The sequence below is a fragment of the Clarias gariepinus genome, chromosome 5, assembly GCF_024256425.1.
Source record: "Clarias gariepinus isolate MV-2021 ecotype Netherlands chromosome 5, CGAR_prim_01v2, whole genome shotgun sequence".
Classification (NCBI taxonomy): domain Eukaryota; kingdom Metazoa; phylum Chordata; class Actinopteri; order Siluriformes; family Clariidae; genus Clarias; species Clarias gariepinus.
Genome location: NC_071104.1, coordinates 32,730,246 through 32,748,274, shown reverse-complemented (window position 1 = coordinate 32,748,274; position 18,029 = coordinate 32,730,246). Strand labels below are relative to the sequence as shown.

Below are 18,029 nucleotides of genomic sequence, written 5' to 3'. Positions count from 1 at the left end.
TCGCCGCTTGTTTCTTCTGATCAGGGCTGCAGAGCACGCTGAGAGTCTCCATAAAAATGGAGCAGATGCTGCCAGAAGAGAATCAATCAGTGGAAGAAAAATATGAGTGCACACACTCTCCACGGTGTCCCAAACTGAGTCTTAATGTCTTCAATCTTCCAGCTGGAGGCCATTTTTCAGGCCGTGCAGCAGGGCCGGGTTTGAGTTTGGGGGTTTGTTTGAGAGACGCCAACAGAGGGCAGGCGGCCAAAGTGCAGGCTGTTAATGAGACACTATCTTTCTGTTGGTATTTCCTTCTTCTCTGCCTGCTTAATTACGCACTCTGTTTTAACTCTGTCCTCCCTTATACTATTTTCCAAGGTCAGAGGAACGCTTTTAATCTCTCGCATTTTCTATTAGCACTTACCCTCTCCCTTTTGTTTTATTGTCTCATATTTTAGCTGCACACTACCTTCTACGTTTTTTTTTTCCACCAACAACCCACTCTATATCTATCTCTCTCTCCTGCATTCTTTCTTCTCACTTTTTTTTTTTTTTTTTCCTCTGGGCTCTGTTCCAGGCTTTGTAGGGGTTGGGGTCTGGCTGTGAGCCTTCCAGACAGCAGTTTTCTCAGGAGGGAGTTTGGAGAATTCCTCTTTAATGGCTGTATTTGCAAAAGGAAGCGTGCTTATTTCCAGACCCCCATTTCCCACAATGCTCTTTTTCTTCACACTGCGAATCAGAGAAGAGTCAAGGACCTCTCTGTTGCATAGCTCTTGCTGCATTGTAAATGTGCGAATGCCTGAATCTTCACAGTTATTCCCGGAGCAATCATCCACACCTCTTTAGCTGCATATTATGCTAATGTAATTAACGAGACATTGAGCTCTTTCCTGGTAATCGGAAATGTTATTGAGAATAATGTCTCTGATTTTATTACTTTTTTTTAAGCTTCGATTCTCTACATCGATAAAAGACATGGGACAAAAGCATGCTGACGTTTATCTGAACTCTGAATTAGTAACTGGTTAAAACCCTTTGTTCTAGCCGGTTTACCTTTTCTCCAGACCTCCATCGCTCAGGAAAAGCAAACTAAGCAGAAATACACTGCCTCCTTTTGTCATTAGGTAATTTACCTCCATCTGCTCAGCCTGAGCTCTCTCTCTCTTTCTCTCTCTCTCTCTCATTATGGGGCTCTTTCAAGGCAAATGGACAGGATGAGCTAGACAAAATCAGGACCATAAAACAACAGCACAAAGCCAATGACAGGACAAGTGCCCTGCTATAAAAAAAAATGAGAGGAAAGGAGGGAGCGCAGGGGAAATATATAAGCGACAGGTGGTCAAGGAGTAGTGCTGTACGCGTGCAGGAGGGATGATTCACAAAAAACTTGGATGGATGGACTCTCATTTAATAAAGGGAGTATTATATAGACAGACACACGGATGATAGATAGATAGATAGATAGATAGATAGATAGATAGATAGATAGATAGATAGATAGATGAAGAGGCAGCTAAGATAAATAGACAAACAGAATAACTACAGATCCACTACACTTTCTACACCAGAAGCTTTATAACCTCAGGACACATGAACAATCCAAACAGCCCTGATTCATACAGAGACACTGCACTGAATATAAAATGCACTGGGTTTAGTCCTCAGAGTCTAATTCCTTCTAATCTATTCCTTTCTCTCATAGCATTTTCTTCATTCCCACTCTTATCCTTGAACAGTTTTTTTAAGGTTGCCATGAGAACATGTTTGAGCAAGACCAGATAAAAATATTCTGATTAATTCACTCGGACCAAAAGCTCAGTTTTCTTTTCTGAACAAAAGCGTCTTAAAAAAAGGCCTTGGATTTAGAAGAAGAAAAAAAAAGCATGCACACATACACAAGAAGGCAGAACTGAACTGTGTGTACAGCTCTCACTATTTCAACAGTATCCTAAAATCAAAATCCTTCCAAAAGCCCGGTCCCAAATTGCTCCCTTTTGGCAAGTCCGCATGGCATTCTACTACACCCTTTCTGCAAGCACACACTCACAGCTATTCACACACAGCTATACTCTTCCCGAGTGCAACGAGTTAAGAACAAAGCACGTGGGACATTGCAAATGTTTTAATTCGCCACTTATGAACACTCCTGTGAGCACTCCGCTCCCCTTTAAGTGAAGCCTTTATATAATTAGGCAGTGTCTTGTAACAGAGGGCACCATCACCTCCAGCCTGACCTAAACCCTGTGCAACTGCTGTAAGAGCAGACAGCCTGTGGGGACACATTCTTTCTCCGGCCAGAACACCTTCCTCAACGCCGCCTTAAACAGCTTATCAGTCAAACTACACACGTTCTTTAGTCAAACAAAATACATACTACAGAATGGAGACAGACCTTTAAAAAAAAAACAGCCACTCTGGGAATGTTATGATATACACTATGAAATTTACACAATGCTATGATATTTATTTCATGTAATAATGCGTGAAAATAACATTTTAGTGTTATTTTAAAAATGCTTCTCAGTCATTTTATGGCCAAAGAGCTGAAATCCAAAAGCCTCTGTCATAAAACAATGAAGCAAAATCACACTCCAGAGTTCGATGCTGCTGTGCTGAATATCGGCACTCCCTATAGTCTGGTAGGAGTTATAGGAGCTGGCGACCGACAGTTAGTGACCAAGAGTTAGGTACTGGTATTATGTAGATTAAAGATGAGGAGAACAAAATATGGATGTGGGGAACAAGTCCTGTAAATCTATTTATACTATCGAGTTCCGTCAGAGGGATTTGGGATTCAGCCTTTTGTTAGAAGCTAGTTAGCGTTCTAGTTCGCCTTAGGCATAAATAAAACAACACAGAAGCAATTCACTTAGACTTAGAAGCAATTTTTAAGAAGAAAAAGTGTTGGTTAAGATGACATAACAGTATCCGATGTGTTTTCTTGCTAAAATGTGTTAGTTTTGAATGTGTCTTTTGGCAGGTAACTGCTCTTTCCTCAGTACTGTGTTCCATATTGACCTTCATTCACCCATGTTGGTGACCAACAGTTAGTGTAATTAATGGTTATTAGAGCACCTGGGATGAGTTGTGATACATATAGTTAAACATCCAAGTGCTGTTACTGCCCATCATCACCACCCAGGAAAGCCTCTTGTCCAATCAGATTGCTTAGTTTGAATACTAACTGCTGTAGAAGCATCATTGAAAGTTTTATTAAGGTAATGTGTTGATCTTGGGCTATACTGTAACAGCACTTTCAAGTCCAAGTCTTGACTATCCTCTTTTTATAAATAACTACATTTGTAATTAATGCTAAAAAATTTGGCTAAAATAAATTAAACTAAATTAAAATTATGTAAACCGTTACAAATTTATTTAAAATGCAATTAAGCTAAAATATTTATACAGATATTAACAGATTATCTTTATCATGTATATAGTAATAACAATAATAAGACATTGTCATGTTTACATTTGAATCATATTTTAACTATTTACACCATATATAGAGTATTCACACTGTATGCCAATGAACCAATAACTGGATAAACTCACTGACAATCAGATAAAATATGAGTATGTAAAGCAGATCATGACCCTGGATAATCAACTTCCTGTTTTGTTTCCCATGCCTGCTGCTCTATGTGGGTCAAAGTACAGTTTTGTATTTGTAATCCAAGTTATTTAAAGATTGACAGTGATGGACATTGTGGGTTATGATGTATTGAGAGGAGTTTTTGTGCGTCTTGGGGAGGGGGGACAAATATATACTTGTCCTTACCAACCATCTGTCTAAAATGTTTCCCAGACCTCCTGAAGTGGCTTCCTTAATCAAATTGAAATGTGTCTTGGGTGGATTTCCCAGCATTTCTGCGTGGGTGTAGATTGAATCACGCTACTCAAGATGCATTACACTAGCGTGTGTAAACTGGGTTAAAATGTCTCGAAACGCTCACAGGGATTTCTGGCGCGGCTCATATCTGTATGAGCCAGCGTGATGCTCCTCATGCCCCCAGACTAAGGTTAATTGTCAGAGAATGTCCTAGGAGCCCATGCTCCCTGAACACAGCAGGCCATTATTCATCACAGGAGCTGAACTTGAGCAGAATCAGAACACACTGACCTCGTGAGGGGCCACTTCTCTCCCTCTCTACACCTCAGTCTCCATCTCTTACCTATTTCACTCTACGCTATATTTATTTTTACCTATTTTTATCTCCCATTCATTTCTTAATTTCCTCGCTTAAGTTCTTCCTGTATCTGTAGAGCTTATTTCCTACAATTCTGTCTTTTACGTCTTTTTTTCTCCTTATATCCATCTCTTCGTCTCTCACACTCCTTGGAAAAGACTATTTTTGGTCTCTTTCTCTCTCTCTCCCTCTCTCTCTCAGGCTGAAATTTAATAAAACAATTGTATTAGCTTCCCTCCATGTCATTCATTAGGGAATGGCATCCTAGTAAAAAACGGACACACATGCACATTTTCTCACCGTCTTTCTCTATCTCTCTTTCCGTTTCTGACAAGTAAAATGACCTGACTATGTAGGAAAACCACAAAAAAAAACCCCACAAGAGTAACCCACCTTGTCAGGATGAGAAAGATAGTCCCCAGCAGCGTAAAATGCTTTTTTATACACAATATATGCATTTCTTTCCAGAACCGAATGCATACAAAACATTTATTTTCATTTACTGATGTTATGTTTAGACTACATATCTTACATACTTACATTACATACTGTATGTACTAGACTATTATACACACAATATATACTTTATTTCCCTGATGTATATAACCCCAGAAAATTAAAAAATCCACAAAGATAAACTTCTTAAAAAAAAAAAAAAAAAAACATAACAAGAAAAAAAAAATGAGAACACAACATTGGCAAAGTCTCTGCTAAATCCTTGTAACTCACTAACCATCAGAATATTATTACGTTTCTGTAATAGTGTTCATTTTTTTTAATCATTACCAGCTACATGCAAGTTCGCAAACAAGACTATAAAGTATGACAGATAGTCACAAAAAAACAACACATACACACACACACACACACACACACACACAGACTTACACAAGGTCCCAATGCAGACGACAAACAAAGCTATTACACAAACTCGTTTGTTCTTGAGTTCTCTCTTCTAATACTGACTTATGTTTCCAAGTGCTTACTGATCTTTCCAAGTACTAACAGTTCTTTCTCATTCCTGACTGATCTTGCCCAGTACTGACTGATCTTTTTCAAAACTGACTGGTCTTTCTCAGCACAGTTAGTCCTCGACTTACAAACATTCGAGTTCTGAATATCCGCACATATGAACACTCTGAGGTTCTACAAACATTCGTAGATGTCCAAATTACGAAAGTAGCTCCCGTATATTTTATAAAAAATAGACACTGCAGTGAACCAAATATTAATATTTACAATTAACAACATTGTTACATTTGGTGCATGTGCCACTCATTTCCTTAAGCGCAGTTATGGTTTTTGGCCACATAATGGCAGGGTGGGGAAAGGTGACAGATTAAGTTAGGCAGATTGGTATGATTAACACTGTTTTTTAATGTCAAAGGAATATAAAAATCACAAAGTCAGACTTAAAAACACATTCAACTTACAAACGTGCGCCCAGAACAAAAATTGTTAGTAAGTCAGGGACTACCTTTACTCACTGATTGTTCTCAGTACTGACTGATCTTTTCTAGTATTGACTGGTCATTCCCAGCACTGTCTGGTCTTTCCCAGTACTGACTGATCCTTCTCAGTACTAATGAGCACTATCTTTTTCAGTACCGACTGACCTTTTCGACTACTGAGTGATCTTTTCCAGTACAGGCTAATCTTTTTTTCCCCAATACCAACTGACTTTTCCAAGTACTAACTGATTTTTTCAAGTACTGACTAATCTGTTTCAATATAGACAGATCTTTGCCAATATAGATGTGTGTGGAAAAGCTGCAGGGCATGTTAGCTTACAAAGCAAGAATCTTAAATCTGGGCCAACCTCTTGCATGCAAGCAAAATATAATTTCTTAGCACCTAAAAAAGGTGCTAAGAAAAGGTGCATTTCAGTGTACTAGCCCAGGCGGGGCAGAGAGAAGAAATAGCTAGGCACGCTGGTAAACCTGGAGTGTGTGTATTGAACTAGTTTATTGATAATGACTAAAGGTGAGGTTTTAACAGCTTCTGCAGCATATGAGCAATTACCACTGACAAACATTTCAACACTGTTTCCTGTACTGTGTAAATAATAAAAGATGGTTTCTTTCAGGTCTTTTCTTTTTTACTGTTAAATTAATTATGAACCACAACACTATGCCGTGCAAAACACCAAAATAAGGAACTTCTGCTCTGACAAGTTTCCAGTCCAAGCTACATTAAATTGCATATTGTTTCTACCTTGGCAATGGTAGAAACAATATAACAAATTCAGTTGACTCTTTTAATTAAACAAATTGGTAGACAGTTACTAAAATACCATGAATGCATTGTACAGGGCCATCTGTTTATTTTACTCGACGTGTCTGCCAAGCTTCGTAAAAAAGGGAGAAAGAAAACAAAAAGAACCAACAATCTCCTAATTGTATCTTGCACAGTACACATTACCTGATCATTCTGAACGTATCTGTATTGAGTTACATCCGTAATGTCCTCTAATAACCAACTTAGACACAAATAATAAAATGTCTTACGTTTCTTAGTACAAGTTCTTGCTCAGTGTAATCACACACTCCACAGATTGGGCGTAAAATGGGTTTAAAAATTGCAAAAACGTTCCTTTAAATCCTGTCCTTCCAACATCCCTCACATTTCATGCATGAAATCTGCTGAACGAACCATGAGCTCTTGAAATGCTCTTAATCTTACATGGTATACCACTTAGAATTGACTCTTACAACTTTTAAATTATACAATGGATTTTTAAATATAATTGATGCATGTTTCGGCAAGTGCCACTTTCACGGGCATATACTGTAGAAATAAAAATCAAGACATATCTACAAATTATTAGGTGTAAACCATGCAGCACTGGATAAAAAAGAAAGAGAAAAAAAAGAAGAATGTTGGCTGGACATACTGCAAAGAGAACACCCAAAGCAGTAGGATTAAGACACATTCTTTCTATATCTAAACCACACCTAAATTTGGAGTTTAAGTTTTTACGTTTAGTTTCTGTTCTGTATCTTAGTGATAAAATATAAATTACAGACACCCCCTTCGATCAATCCTCACCTCTACACTATGCACTCTCTAGCATGTCATCTTTAACTGCATTCTGCCTTTTTCCGTGTTTACCCAACAAAGATGACCAAAGATCCAAGCACACAAATGCTATTATCATCCTTATCAGTATCAGCATTAAAAACACACCCCAGTCTCTGTGTTTGCACTTAAATCCTTGTGTATAAATATGATTTTAACCACATTTATACTTGTAGTGAAATGTAGCCATATCAGATTTTAGCCTTGTGCCTTACCATTATTCATTTTAAGCAGAAAATGCTGATACTGTCACAAGTCCTGTGATTGTATGTCCTTCTAAAGCTGCCACCCTCAGCAATACTGTGTGATCTGTGTGTTTTATGTAATATATTAGGAGCGGTTTGGGCTGACAAGTGTGACATGTAGAGATAAAGTTGTGGGAAGCACTTTACACCAGGTTGTTTCATGCATGCTGGCTATTAGGATTATATCCGCATTAGGGATTATTTAATTAAAAATTCACATGTAAATGCGCTTAGGACGTACCCAGTGGCAGCCCAAACCCCTCGGAATAAACATCACAAAGCATGTGGTGCATGAAAATGCCTAGAGAGGACATCTTTAAAGAAAATTCCATCATAACGACTTTTGATTCATAAATCATCTTTTGGTTCCAAAGCTTGCAACTATGGATACAGGTAGTGGAACATATGAGGTAATCTGAATGTTAAATGCGGTGACTCCAAATGTAAATGTAATTAGGATACAATCCAGACAAAAACATCATTAAGCAAGCAGGTTCAAAACAGGGTCTCAGCTAATTAAACATTCAGGTAGAAATCTGGTTTAAATAAGTCTTAGGTAAGAAATAAAATGCATCATGCTGTTATAATAACATCATCAACAAACGGTGTGATATGATGCAGAACATTGTGAATTTATAGTTATTTAGAATTTGTCAATGACCGTAATGTTTTACTTTATTAACATCTCATACATTACCATTTATAGTTTTGTTTAATGTTGGAGGACATATGATAAACAAGTTAGTTCCTGTTATTACTTCTATTAGAGCAACGTTTAATAGCCATTAGCTCACAAATGTGTCTATTCTCTTCTTTATTATACTCTATATATTTAAAAACAGCTGCAATGTCCACTGAACAGAATTGATTGATTTTATATCTTGACTTTTTGTTGTTTTGTGACAATGTTGCATACAAAAGAAACATTATACACATTAAGCATAAACCTTTATATGGCTCACATTTAAATACTTGGACATTCAACATTTAAGACTTTTTCCAAAATGTTTTTTTTTTTTTTTACTTTTGTGATTTAAAAAAAAAGTTTTATTTGTTGTCATTTTTATGTTGCAAATAAAGATCAATGAAAGTAACATATAGGGTTCCTCACCCATCTAGGGTGATATTTTTTTCAATTTTTTTATATATAAAAATATTTTTAAAACAAATACATTTAAAGTCACAATTATTTAAACAAAAACAAATGCAAAAATACTTAGCACGAACATAAATGTTTTTCTTTAGGTACTGATACTGGGACTTGTAAGTTATTAAAGGTGATTTTTCTGATTAAGCCTTAACTAAGCTTGACTGAAAGTTTTAACACATGAAACACTTATGTTAATAATGTTAAATAAAAAAATCTCCTTACAAAGGTTTGTTTTTAAATATTAGACATATAAACAATAGGTGTTCATGGATAAGTCAAATAAACAATGTAAAAATGAACGTATTTACCTAGGTTTTTAGATCTGCGTAAAATAAGTACACGAAATGATTCCTTATGAGAAAAATTCACTTTCTATAGCCTCCTCAGAACCAAACTGTTATATTGTGTACCATGTAATTTGTCATTACCTTAATCAATGTCTTCAAACTGGAAGAGGTTTCGCTAAAGAGTAATACCCATAAAAATAATAACAGTCATCATATAAGATTTTACAGCTGGGAGCCAGTGTGAACTGGGTCTGATGAGGTTATGAACAATGGCTACTCATATTCTTATACCATTAGGTTTGGATTATGTGCAGTATTTGCCATAGTCAAGTCCCTGTGGACGAGCTGTTACTATAGAAACAACACCAGTGCAATAATATAAACCTGGGTTTCGAAATACAGCTGCCAGTAAGGTCCGAGCTGCTGCGATAGAAAATTAATCAACACCTCATGTCCAAACAGAATAAAGTATTTAGCAAAAATATGTAATGTTGAATGAATGAACGAATGCATTTATACCACATACGTAGATAAGTACATAAACAGATATGATTCCTATATTTAAGGTACAAATGTCTATTTATTAATTAGATCTGTGGTCAAATAACTCCACCAAGATTATAAAAACAAAAAATTTAACCGCAAGTAAGATTAATTAATTGGGTAAGAATATAGATTGGGGTCATTATGTCAGGAGTATCCATGTATATAGTGGTCTGTGAGTTAATTCCTTAGTGCACTGGCATTAATAGGGTTAAATGTAAAGAATTCAGGGCTCACACTGAGACACTGGGGAAAACACTGAGTTTGTACTGAGTTCAAAATCCTTTTCTCACCCAAGAAAAATCTCATAAGATTGTTTTTTTTCTTTCATGCATTTTCCTTATTTTGCATTTTAAACGACTTACCTGAGCATGACAGCAAACTGCAGCCAGCAGAACGACAGCTGCGAGACTTCGGAACATCTGTACAGGACCGAGAGAATAAAGGGGGGGGGCAAGCAAAAATGACTCCAGAATTAAAACCAAGTCTCGGGACTTAACACAATAAACGCATATCAGGTAGAGGAAACCGTGCGGCGCATTCCTAATGTTAAGGACACTCACCTTTGCTTTTGCTTGTTTGTTTGTTTGTGAGCAGCTCCGGTTATGGAGAGAAGAGAAGAGAAGAGGGAAAAAGCTCCGCTACACGCGCGCACGCCTCTACACCCCGAGTGCACAGGAAATTCGGCTCGCGCTCAGGAATCCGGACGAGGCATTTGGCCCCGCCCCTTTGTCACGTGACCAACCAATCGCCCTTGAACCGAAGTGCGCGCGGTCTATTGATTATTATTTATTAAACAAACTGTTTAAATGTTAATACAATCTATATATATATATATTATTATTTTCTTTTAATTATAATTTTTATATTAGATTCAGGAACTTTGAACTTTGAATGTATGGAAGTGAAACTCGAAAAAGAGCAATGGGAAGAGTCATTAAAGAGTTATAAATAAAACAATAAATAAATAAAAACATAACACGTAGAGGAAGAACTGGTATAAATAATAGTAGTCATGGGGGGGGGGGGGATACTTTATTGATCCTGAAGGAAATGTCCAACATCCAATAGCTATACCATAACATACAATAGTAACATAATAGATAATGGTAGTTTCATCAGTCATACACACACACACACACACACCTCGGCATACGAACGCCTGTATGTATAAACATATAGCGGTTCAATGGCTTAGTTGTTAGCATGGTCGCCTTGCACCTCCAGGGTCAGGGTTCGATTCCCAGCCAGGGTTGATTCCAGCATCTGTCTGCATGGAGCTTGCATATTCTCCCTGTGCATGGTGTTTTTTTTTTTCCATGTACTCCCGTTTTCTCCTACAGTCCAAAGACATGCAGATTAGGGTTTCCAAAGTGTTCAAAAATTGCCTGTAGTATGTAAATGAGTGTGTGAGTGTGTATGTGTGTGTGCCCTGCAAAGGATTGGCTCCCTGTCCAAGTTTCCCGGGATAGGCTCCAGGCACTCCACGACCCTGTATACAGGATTAAGCGGTATACACAATGAATTTAAAATATTGAAATGCAACTGTAGAGTATATACCTTGAAACCTGAAGCAGATGGACTACAGCAGCAGAAGACCACTCTGAGTGCCACTCCTGTCAGTTAAGTAAACCTGAGGCTACAATTCTCATGGGCTCATAAAAATGTGACAATGAAAGATTGAAAAAACATTGCCTGGTCTGATGAGTTTCAATTTCTGCTGAGACATTTGGGTGGTGAGGTCGGAATGTGGGGGGAAAATACATTAAAACATGGTTTCATCCTGTCTTGTATCAGTGGTTCAGGCTCTGTAAAAAAACTGTCTCAGTAAAAAATGTCTGTATATCTGTATGTCTGTCCAGCCCATTTTTTCAAAGCACCACGCAAAACTGGCTGGATAGAATTTAATGAAACTTTGCCAGGTCTTTAGGAATTTGGCTAAAGGTATATCTGTGGCATAAATTAAATCAACTAAAGTTTTGTGCCAGATTACCTCACAACAGCCATCGTTTTTGGGACGTGATAGTTTCTGTAAATACACAGAGTATGTGAAAGATACAGAAACAACCGTACAACCCTACAAAGTGCCCAAATCCTCATAAAACACAAGCAAACACGAAACACAACATGGCTTACTCTAAAAAAAGATATGTAACTTTCGAAAATAAATCTTCAAATCTGTATGGACAAATAATTGTATGTTTATTCTTCCTGTGGACCATTTAAAACCAGTTTGTCGCATGTTCCCGAAACCATGATGCTAATTAAAGCAGCAATGTCATGTGCCACTATGAGATAAAACATGGTCGTTAGAGCAAACATATCCGCAGCAGTCCAAGGTGAGGGCGTGTAAAATATCAAATCAAATGTGCCGAATGTAATAATCTACCTTAAACAGGGAGTGTGTTTGGTTAACGAAAAAAGAAGTACAACTTAGCGTAAACCATGTGTAAGATATTTAACCTTATACAGGTTATTTCTTTTATTAAAGAGGTCCTATTATGCTTTTTAAAATATTTTCTTTCATGCAGTGTGTCATGTAGCTGTATGTGAACATAAACTATCTGCACTATCTGTGACGCTAACAGTGCATAATAAATGGAGTTTTTGTCTATTAAAAAAAAGAATCGGCTCACATTCGCCTAAACGAGTGATTAGCAAATCTATTTTTACTCTGTTAAAATGTCACTCCGTAACACAATTGCATAATGTCCGCCCACATTCTACGTCACGAACAACTTGTCCGCCCATGTTCTACATCATAAACAACTTGCCGTTAACATTACCACACTATTGTTAATGTGACCGAGCATTCATGCCAGGTTCGCTTAAACACTTTGTAATATATAAAAACAATAAAAAACACGTGAGCAAAGGAAATCTTTTTTAACTGTTTAACTGAACTTAAAACTCGCGGAGTGGCAAGGCACATGCGCACTTCGCGTGTGCGGAGGGAAAAAGATGCCTCTGCACACGCGAAGTGCGCATGCGCTTTGCCACTTCACGAGTTTTAAGTTCAGTGTGGAAACGCCGGGAAAGGGAAACTGTTACATGGTAAAACCGATATATAAGAGTGTAGCTTTTCTATGTATTGACGGGTCTCCAGAGCCGTTGTTCAGTTATGGTCATGGGCGTTTCGTTTTCCGACACATGCTGTAGCGTTAGACCAGTCATAAATCACCGTGCCATCTGACCAATCATAGCAGTGAAGGCTTATGGAAAGGAGGGGTTCAGACAGACTGAATCTTCGAACTGCTTCACACTAGTCGTTTACAAATCATTTAGAAATGGGGTAAAATTAAATCTATTTAAATTTCTAATCTAAGTTTTTTGACCTTGCATACATGTAAACCTGTTTTAAGAGACTCATTAAGCAATATTAGCAACCTTAAAATGGCATAATTGGACCTCTTTAATAAGTTAGGCAGATAGTTCTGCCATACAGAAAGACAGGCAGACATTGGGTTTACCCATGTTGCACGGGTGGTACCAAAGAAACTCGGACACAAGGCGAGGTCTTACTGAAAAATGGGTAATCATTACGGGATAATTAACGTAAATGGCTCACCACTCGTGCCTAATTCCGTGGCCCCACTTTTTACTCGACGCGACACCTTTAGCACAAATTAATGCATCAATCAAGCTTGGCATGGAAGCACTTTGGAGGCACTTTTGGAGGCCAGGCTGCTTTAATAGCAGCATTCAGTTTATCTGTATTTTTTGGCCGTATGTTTCACATTTTTCTTTTGACAATAGTCCTTAAAGAATAGGCCTGTTGAGTTGGCTGGCAAATCAAGCAATATAATATCATGGTCAACAAAATAGTTATATAGCAACATGAATTCTGGACTTGATACAACATATTGGACCAATACAAAGATGACAAGCACCACAAATCCCCACAAACTGTGGAAAGTTCACACTGGACTTCAAGAAACTTGGATTCTGTTTCTCTTCACTCCACACTTGGTTTGCAAAAAAAATTCTCTTTCACATCTGAAATAAGCATGTTGAATCATTCTTTTTCTTCTTGGCCCAGATAAAATGCTTCTAAAATTGTCTCTGGGTCAGGAGTGGCTTAAAACTAGGAATGCAACAGTTGTAGCCCATTTCCTTAAAATGTCTGTGTGGGGTGGCTCTTGATGTACTGACTCCAGGCTCACTCCAGTTCTTCTGAAGCTCTCCCAAGTTCTTGAATCTGCTTTGCTTGACAAATTCCTTAAACTTTAGTCATAAAGGATTGTGGAATATATAAGAGTGTAACTGTTTGAACTGTGTTTGAACAATGCATACATTTATACATTTTGCAATAAGACAATAATTTACATACATAGAATATTTGCATTGAGTAAATTGCTGAATAAAGGTATTTGCATGAGGTATTGTGCGATAGAGCCAAAGTTCGAATACTGTAATGTGAACAGTATGGTTTATACATTAGTGTGTTGGAGTGAGGGGGAAAATGTAGGTGAAAGTGGTGACTGTTGTTAACAAGTTTAAGTGCTTGGGTCTACACCTGGTCCACTTTTTTAAGATGAAGCCCACACACAATCTCTGCTCTTTGTGATATTATGATTCATATATTTTATATAATAAAATAATTTAAAGATAGATAGATAGATAGATAGATAGATAGATAGATAGATACTCAACATTTACTTATTTGGCAAACAATTTTATCTGAACTGAACCAGAGCCAAAGTTAAAGGTCTTTCTCAAAGGCCTAATTGTGGCAGCGTAGTAGTATACTAGTGTTATGATTTGTTCAAAATTCATGAGAAAAAAAAAACAAAAATATAGGTGCCACCACCACATACTGTAGTATACCAGCCCACAGGTTCCCAACTCCAACCTATTTTTCTTTTTCTTGGCTCATTAATGGCCCTCCATTAGCTCAAGTGGGTGTATTAAAGCAGGGTAAACACAAAAAATTACATGAAGTACTTAATGACCAGAGTTGGGCAGATGTAGTCAAGGGTATTAAAATGAAACTCTTGTTTGGTTCTATATGTGGCTTTGAAGAAATCTGATAAAACTAAATTCATGAACAGACTGTTTTAAGAGCTATCTGGGCATTTTTACTCTTTTGTTACACTCTTTTATGCAAAGCTTGGATTCAACATAATCCAACATATATAAAAAGCAATTGATGAAAATAATACAAATAAAAAGCAATAGTATTTTTCATCTATCCATCTAGGAACCTCTTTAGTCCAACTAAGGACCGGAGAGGCCAATAGTGATTACCATTGCCAATGTCTTTACTATTTATACAGTGTGGTACGTAGCTCTGGTCAACATTAACACATGCATTCACACATTACAGGGAACACCAATTAACCTAATCTGCATGTCTTTGGACTGTGGAAGGAAACCAGAGTACCTGGAAAGACCCTGGAGGTGCAAGGCGATAGTGCTAATATCAACGCCACCATGCTGCCATCCCTCTCTCTGTTTTTATTATTATTATTATTATTATTATTATTATTATTATTATTACTATTTATAGCTGTCATATTGTCTCTATTAATGATGTACTTGTAATAAGAATAAAAAAAACTGTGCATGCACAAATACATATATTGTCCTGACACACTTCAATGAGCAATGTTTTCCACCAGGAGAATCATAACTGATGCCACAGTGCATTAGCAGAAGGTATAATCCAATGTGCCTGTGAGCATGAAACTAAGTAAAATTACGTTCAATTCTTTTTATGCATTATAATAAAAAAAAAAACATAAACATCAGGGCACAGTGCACTTTGTAATTAAATTTTTCTGTGATAAGAAAAAGCAAATGGAAACCATCATCTCTTTATTATAAAAGGCAAAACACCACAAATGCTTGAAGCAATAAAGTATGTTTAACATGCAAATACAGCCTCTGTTGCAGCTGGTGCTTTCATCTCATAATCAAGTGAAACATTCTGAAATATTAAATTTCAATTTATTTTTAGAGAAATGTAGGTGGGTGAGGGGAAAACAGCCTACAATGTATGATTGAATATGCAAATGTATCTCAAATTAACAACAATGAATAATCAAGGCGCAGTCGAAAAGAACGGACCTCAAGATTCACCGTTAGCATAGGTTTTGTGTTGCAGTGCAAAGATTAGTCCTGCATCTTACTCTAATTAACAAATATAAATAAATAAACAGATCTTAGCGGTTTCATCTTGTGTGAACACCCACACACAAACACACACACACACACACACACACACACACACACACACACACACACAGGATGCACACATTAATTATATCATGGCTTATCAAGCATGTGTCCATAAAATATTCACTATTGTTTTATTTTCCTGCTTTTCAGTAGATATGTGATATCTATTGGAACCACAGAGTTTTAAAATCCCTGAACTTTCCTTCCACAGAACACACTAGATCCAAGTTGACACTATTTATAGAACTACCTCAGGATGTCTCTAGATGTTTTATGTATTGACTTGTACTTGTCTTGGATTCATTGGCATTTGTACTAAGACTTTGCCTCAGTCTCGGGCGTTAGGCCAGCTTAATATAGTCTCGAAGGAGATTTTGTAAAGACCAGCAAACAAATAGAACTCCTGAAATTCCTGCTGTTGGTCTTACGGCTGCTCTCGGCAAGGGGTCGCCACAGGGGAATATCCAGTCCACACAACAACTCGGCACAGGTTTTACGCCGGATGCCCTTCCTGACGCAACCCTCTCATTTATCCGGGCTTGGGACCGGCACTGCGTCCAGTGGCTCCAGGGATTTGGGCACTGGCTGGGAATCGAACCTGGGCCTTCCGCATGGCAGGCAAAACACCTACCACTGAGCCACCAGCGCCCAAATAGAACATTTCTGTTGCCGATTCATTTTTGCATGCACTAGATTTCTAAAAAAAAAATAGGCTAAACCTAAATGCAACACAGAAATGGATCTAGCTGGTTAGACACTGAAAATTTATTAATCTACAGTATCAACATATTTAGATTAAGGACAATTTCCACTCAAGTAAATATGTGAAACAATAAAAATGGCAGAAAGATGTATTTATGCTAAACCTATTAAATAAAATTAAGTACAATTACAAACCTAATGGTGGCATAAGGGTTAGCATCTTGACCTTACATCTCCAAGGTTGAGGGTTTGATTCATCATACTTGATGGTTTTCCTTCCATTTGCACTAGTTTCCTTCCACAGTCCAAGGATATGCCCTGTAGGCTAATTGATATTTCCAAATTGCTCATAGTGTGGGAGTTTGTGTCCTATGATGTCCATTGTATATCTCACCTTGTGCCCTGAATCCCCTGGGATGGGCTACCTAGGAGTGAGTGAGTACAAACTTAGTTTATTCTATCAAAATTGACATAATATTAATATGTAAAATTTGCACAAGGACAAAATCTTTTTTTTCCCCTTTCCTTATTTATTTATTTATTTATTTATTTATGAGCTGATTAAAAGCTTTGGGCTGAAACCTTATGACTCTGTCCTGACCATTTCTCATTAGACACCAGAATTCTTTCTAAACTACTACAATTGAGTTATTGAGGTTTGAATGAATTGCATTCAATTTAAATGACCTGTCAAATTGTCAACATCAAAAGCCCAATAATAAACATATATATATATATATATATATATATATATATAAAGCACAAAAGCATACTTGCAAAATATTGGATTATGATTTCCATTCCTGTAACCACATTCCAAATTAATTACAGACTTCACTTTTGCAATAGAAGAACATTAAAACAATATGTTCAGGAGTACCAGACATCCAAATAACAAAACAATTTCCCTAGATTAATACCCTTAATTCGATTACATTGATTTGTTCTAAACATTAGCTACTCACTGAGCTTTTAGCATTATCTCACTTTGAAGGCTCCACTTGATTACTGCATGCCAGATTTAATCTTAAAGAGGTAGCAAGTGCAAACAGAATGGTTTGGCAAAACAGCATGGAATGTGCATTCCCTGTGTGTTTAAAAAAAGACCAGGTCAAAGGAGAAATTTAAACCCTGGAGCCTTTTGTTTATCTCCTTATCTCTTTTTTTGTGGGATAGAGAGAGAGAGAGAGAGAGAGAGAGAGAGAGAGACTATTGTTGACTGATCAGTCAATTCTAAAATAAACTCCAGCAGAAGATTTTGGGGTTGGCAGTCCACTGATAAGCATCTTACAAGCATCCGAGTCGATAAACACTGTCATTTGTGAACTCTTAGCAATTAAAAAGTCTAGTGATGTTGGCAGAGATGGACCTTCTGTTTTTCACACTTTATCACTGCCTGCCATGCTGCATGCACGCCAGGCTGTTGGGCAGGTACGGAGAGGAAATAGAGGTGGTTTTGGTAAAAAAAAAAAAAAAAGATAAAAATAAGGACTGGGGAGAGCAGTGGGGAGTGAAGAGAAAGAACACACATATGGAGGGAAACAGATAGATTTGTGAGTTGTGTAGACAGACAGACATTGATTTCTGTCCAACAATAAATGAACATGTCCTGGCAAAAAATGTTACCACGTCAACAATTTATAACGTATGACACAATCGCTATGCAAGTCCC

General features: G+C 37.2%; 1 protein-coding gene across 1 annotated transcript in view; it reads right to left on the bottom strand.

The window, feature by feature from the left end:
- fstl1b (follistatin-like 1b) overlaps window positions 1-18,029 on the bottom strand; it is a 247,162-nt gene that overhangs the window by 59,498 nt on the left and 169,635 nt on the right. The window contains exons 2-3 of the mRNA XM_053495851.1: window positions 10,039-10,098; window positions 9,841-9,897 (exon numbers count right to left, since the gene is read on the bottom strand). Coding sequence (XP_053351826.1) covers window positions 9,841-9,897 — 57 coding nt within the window. The 5' untranslated portion in view covers window positions 10,039-10,098. The remainder of the gene's footprint in view (window positions 1-9,840; window positions 9,898-10,038; window positions 10,099-18,029) is intronic.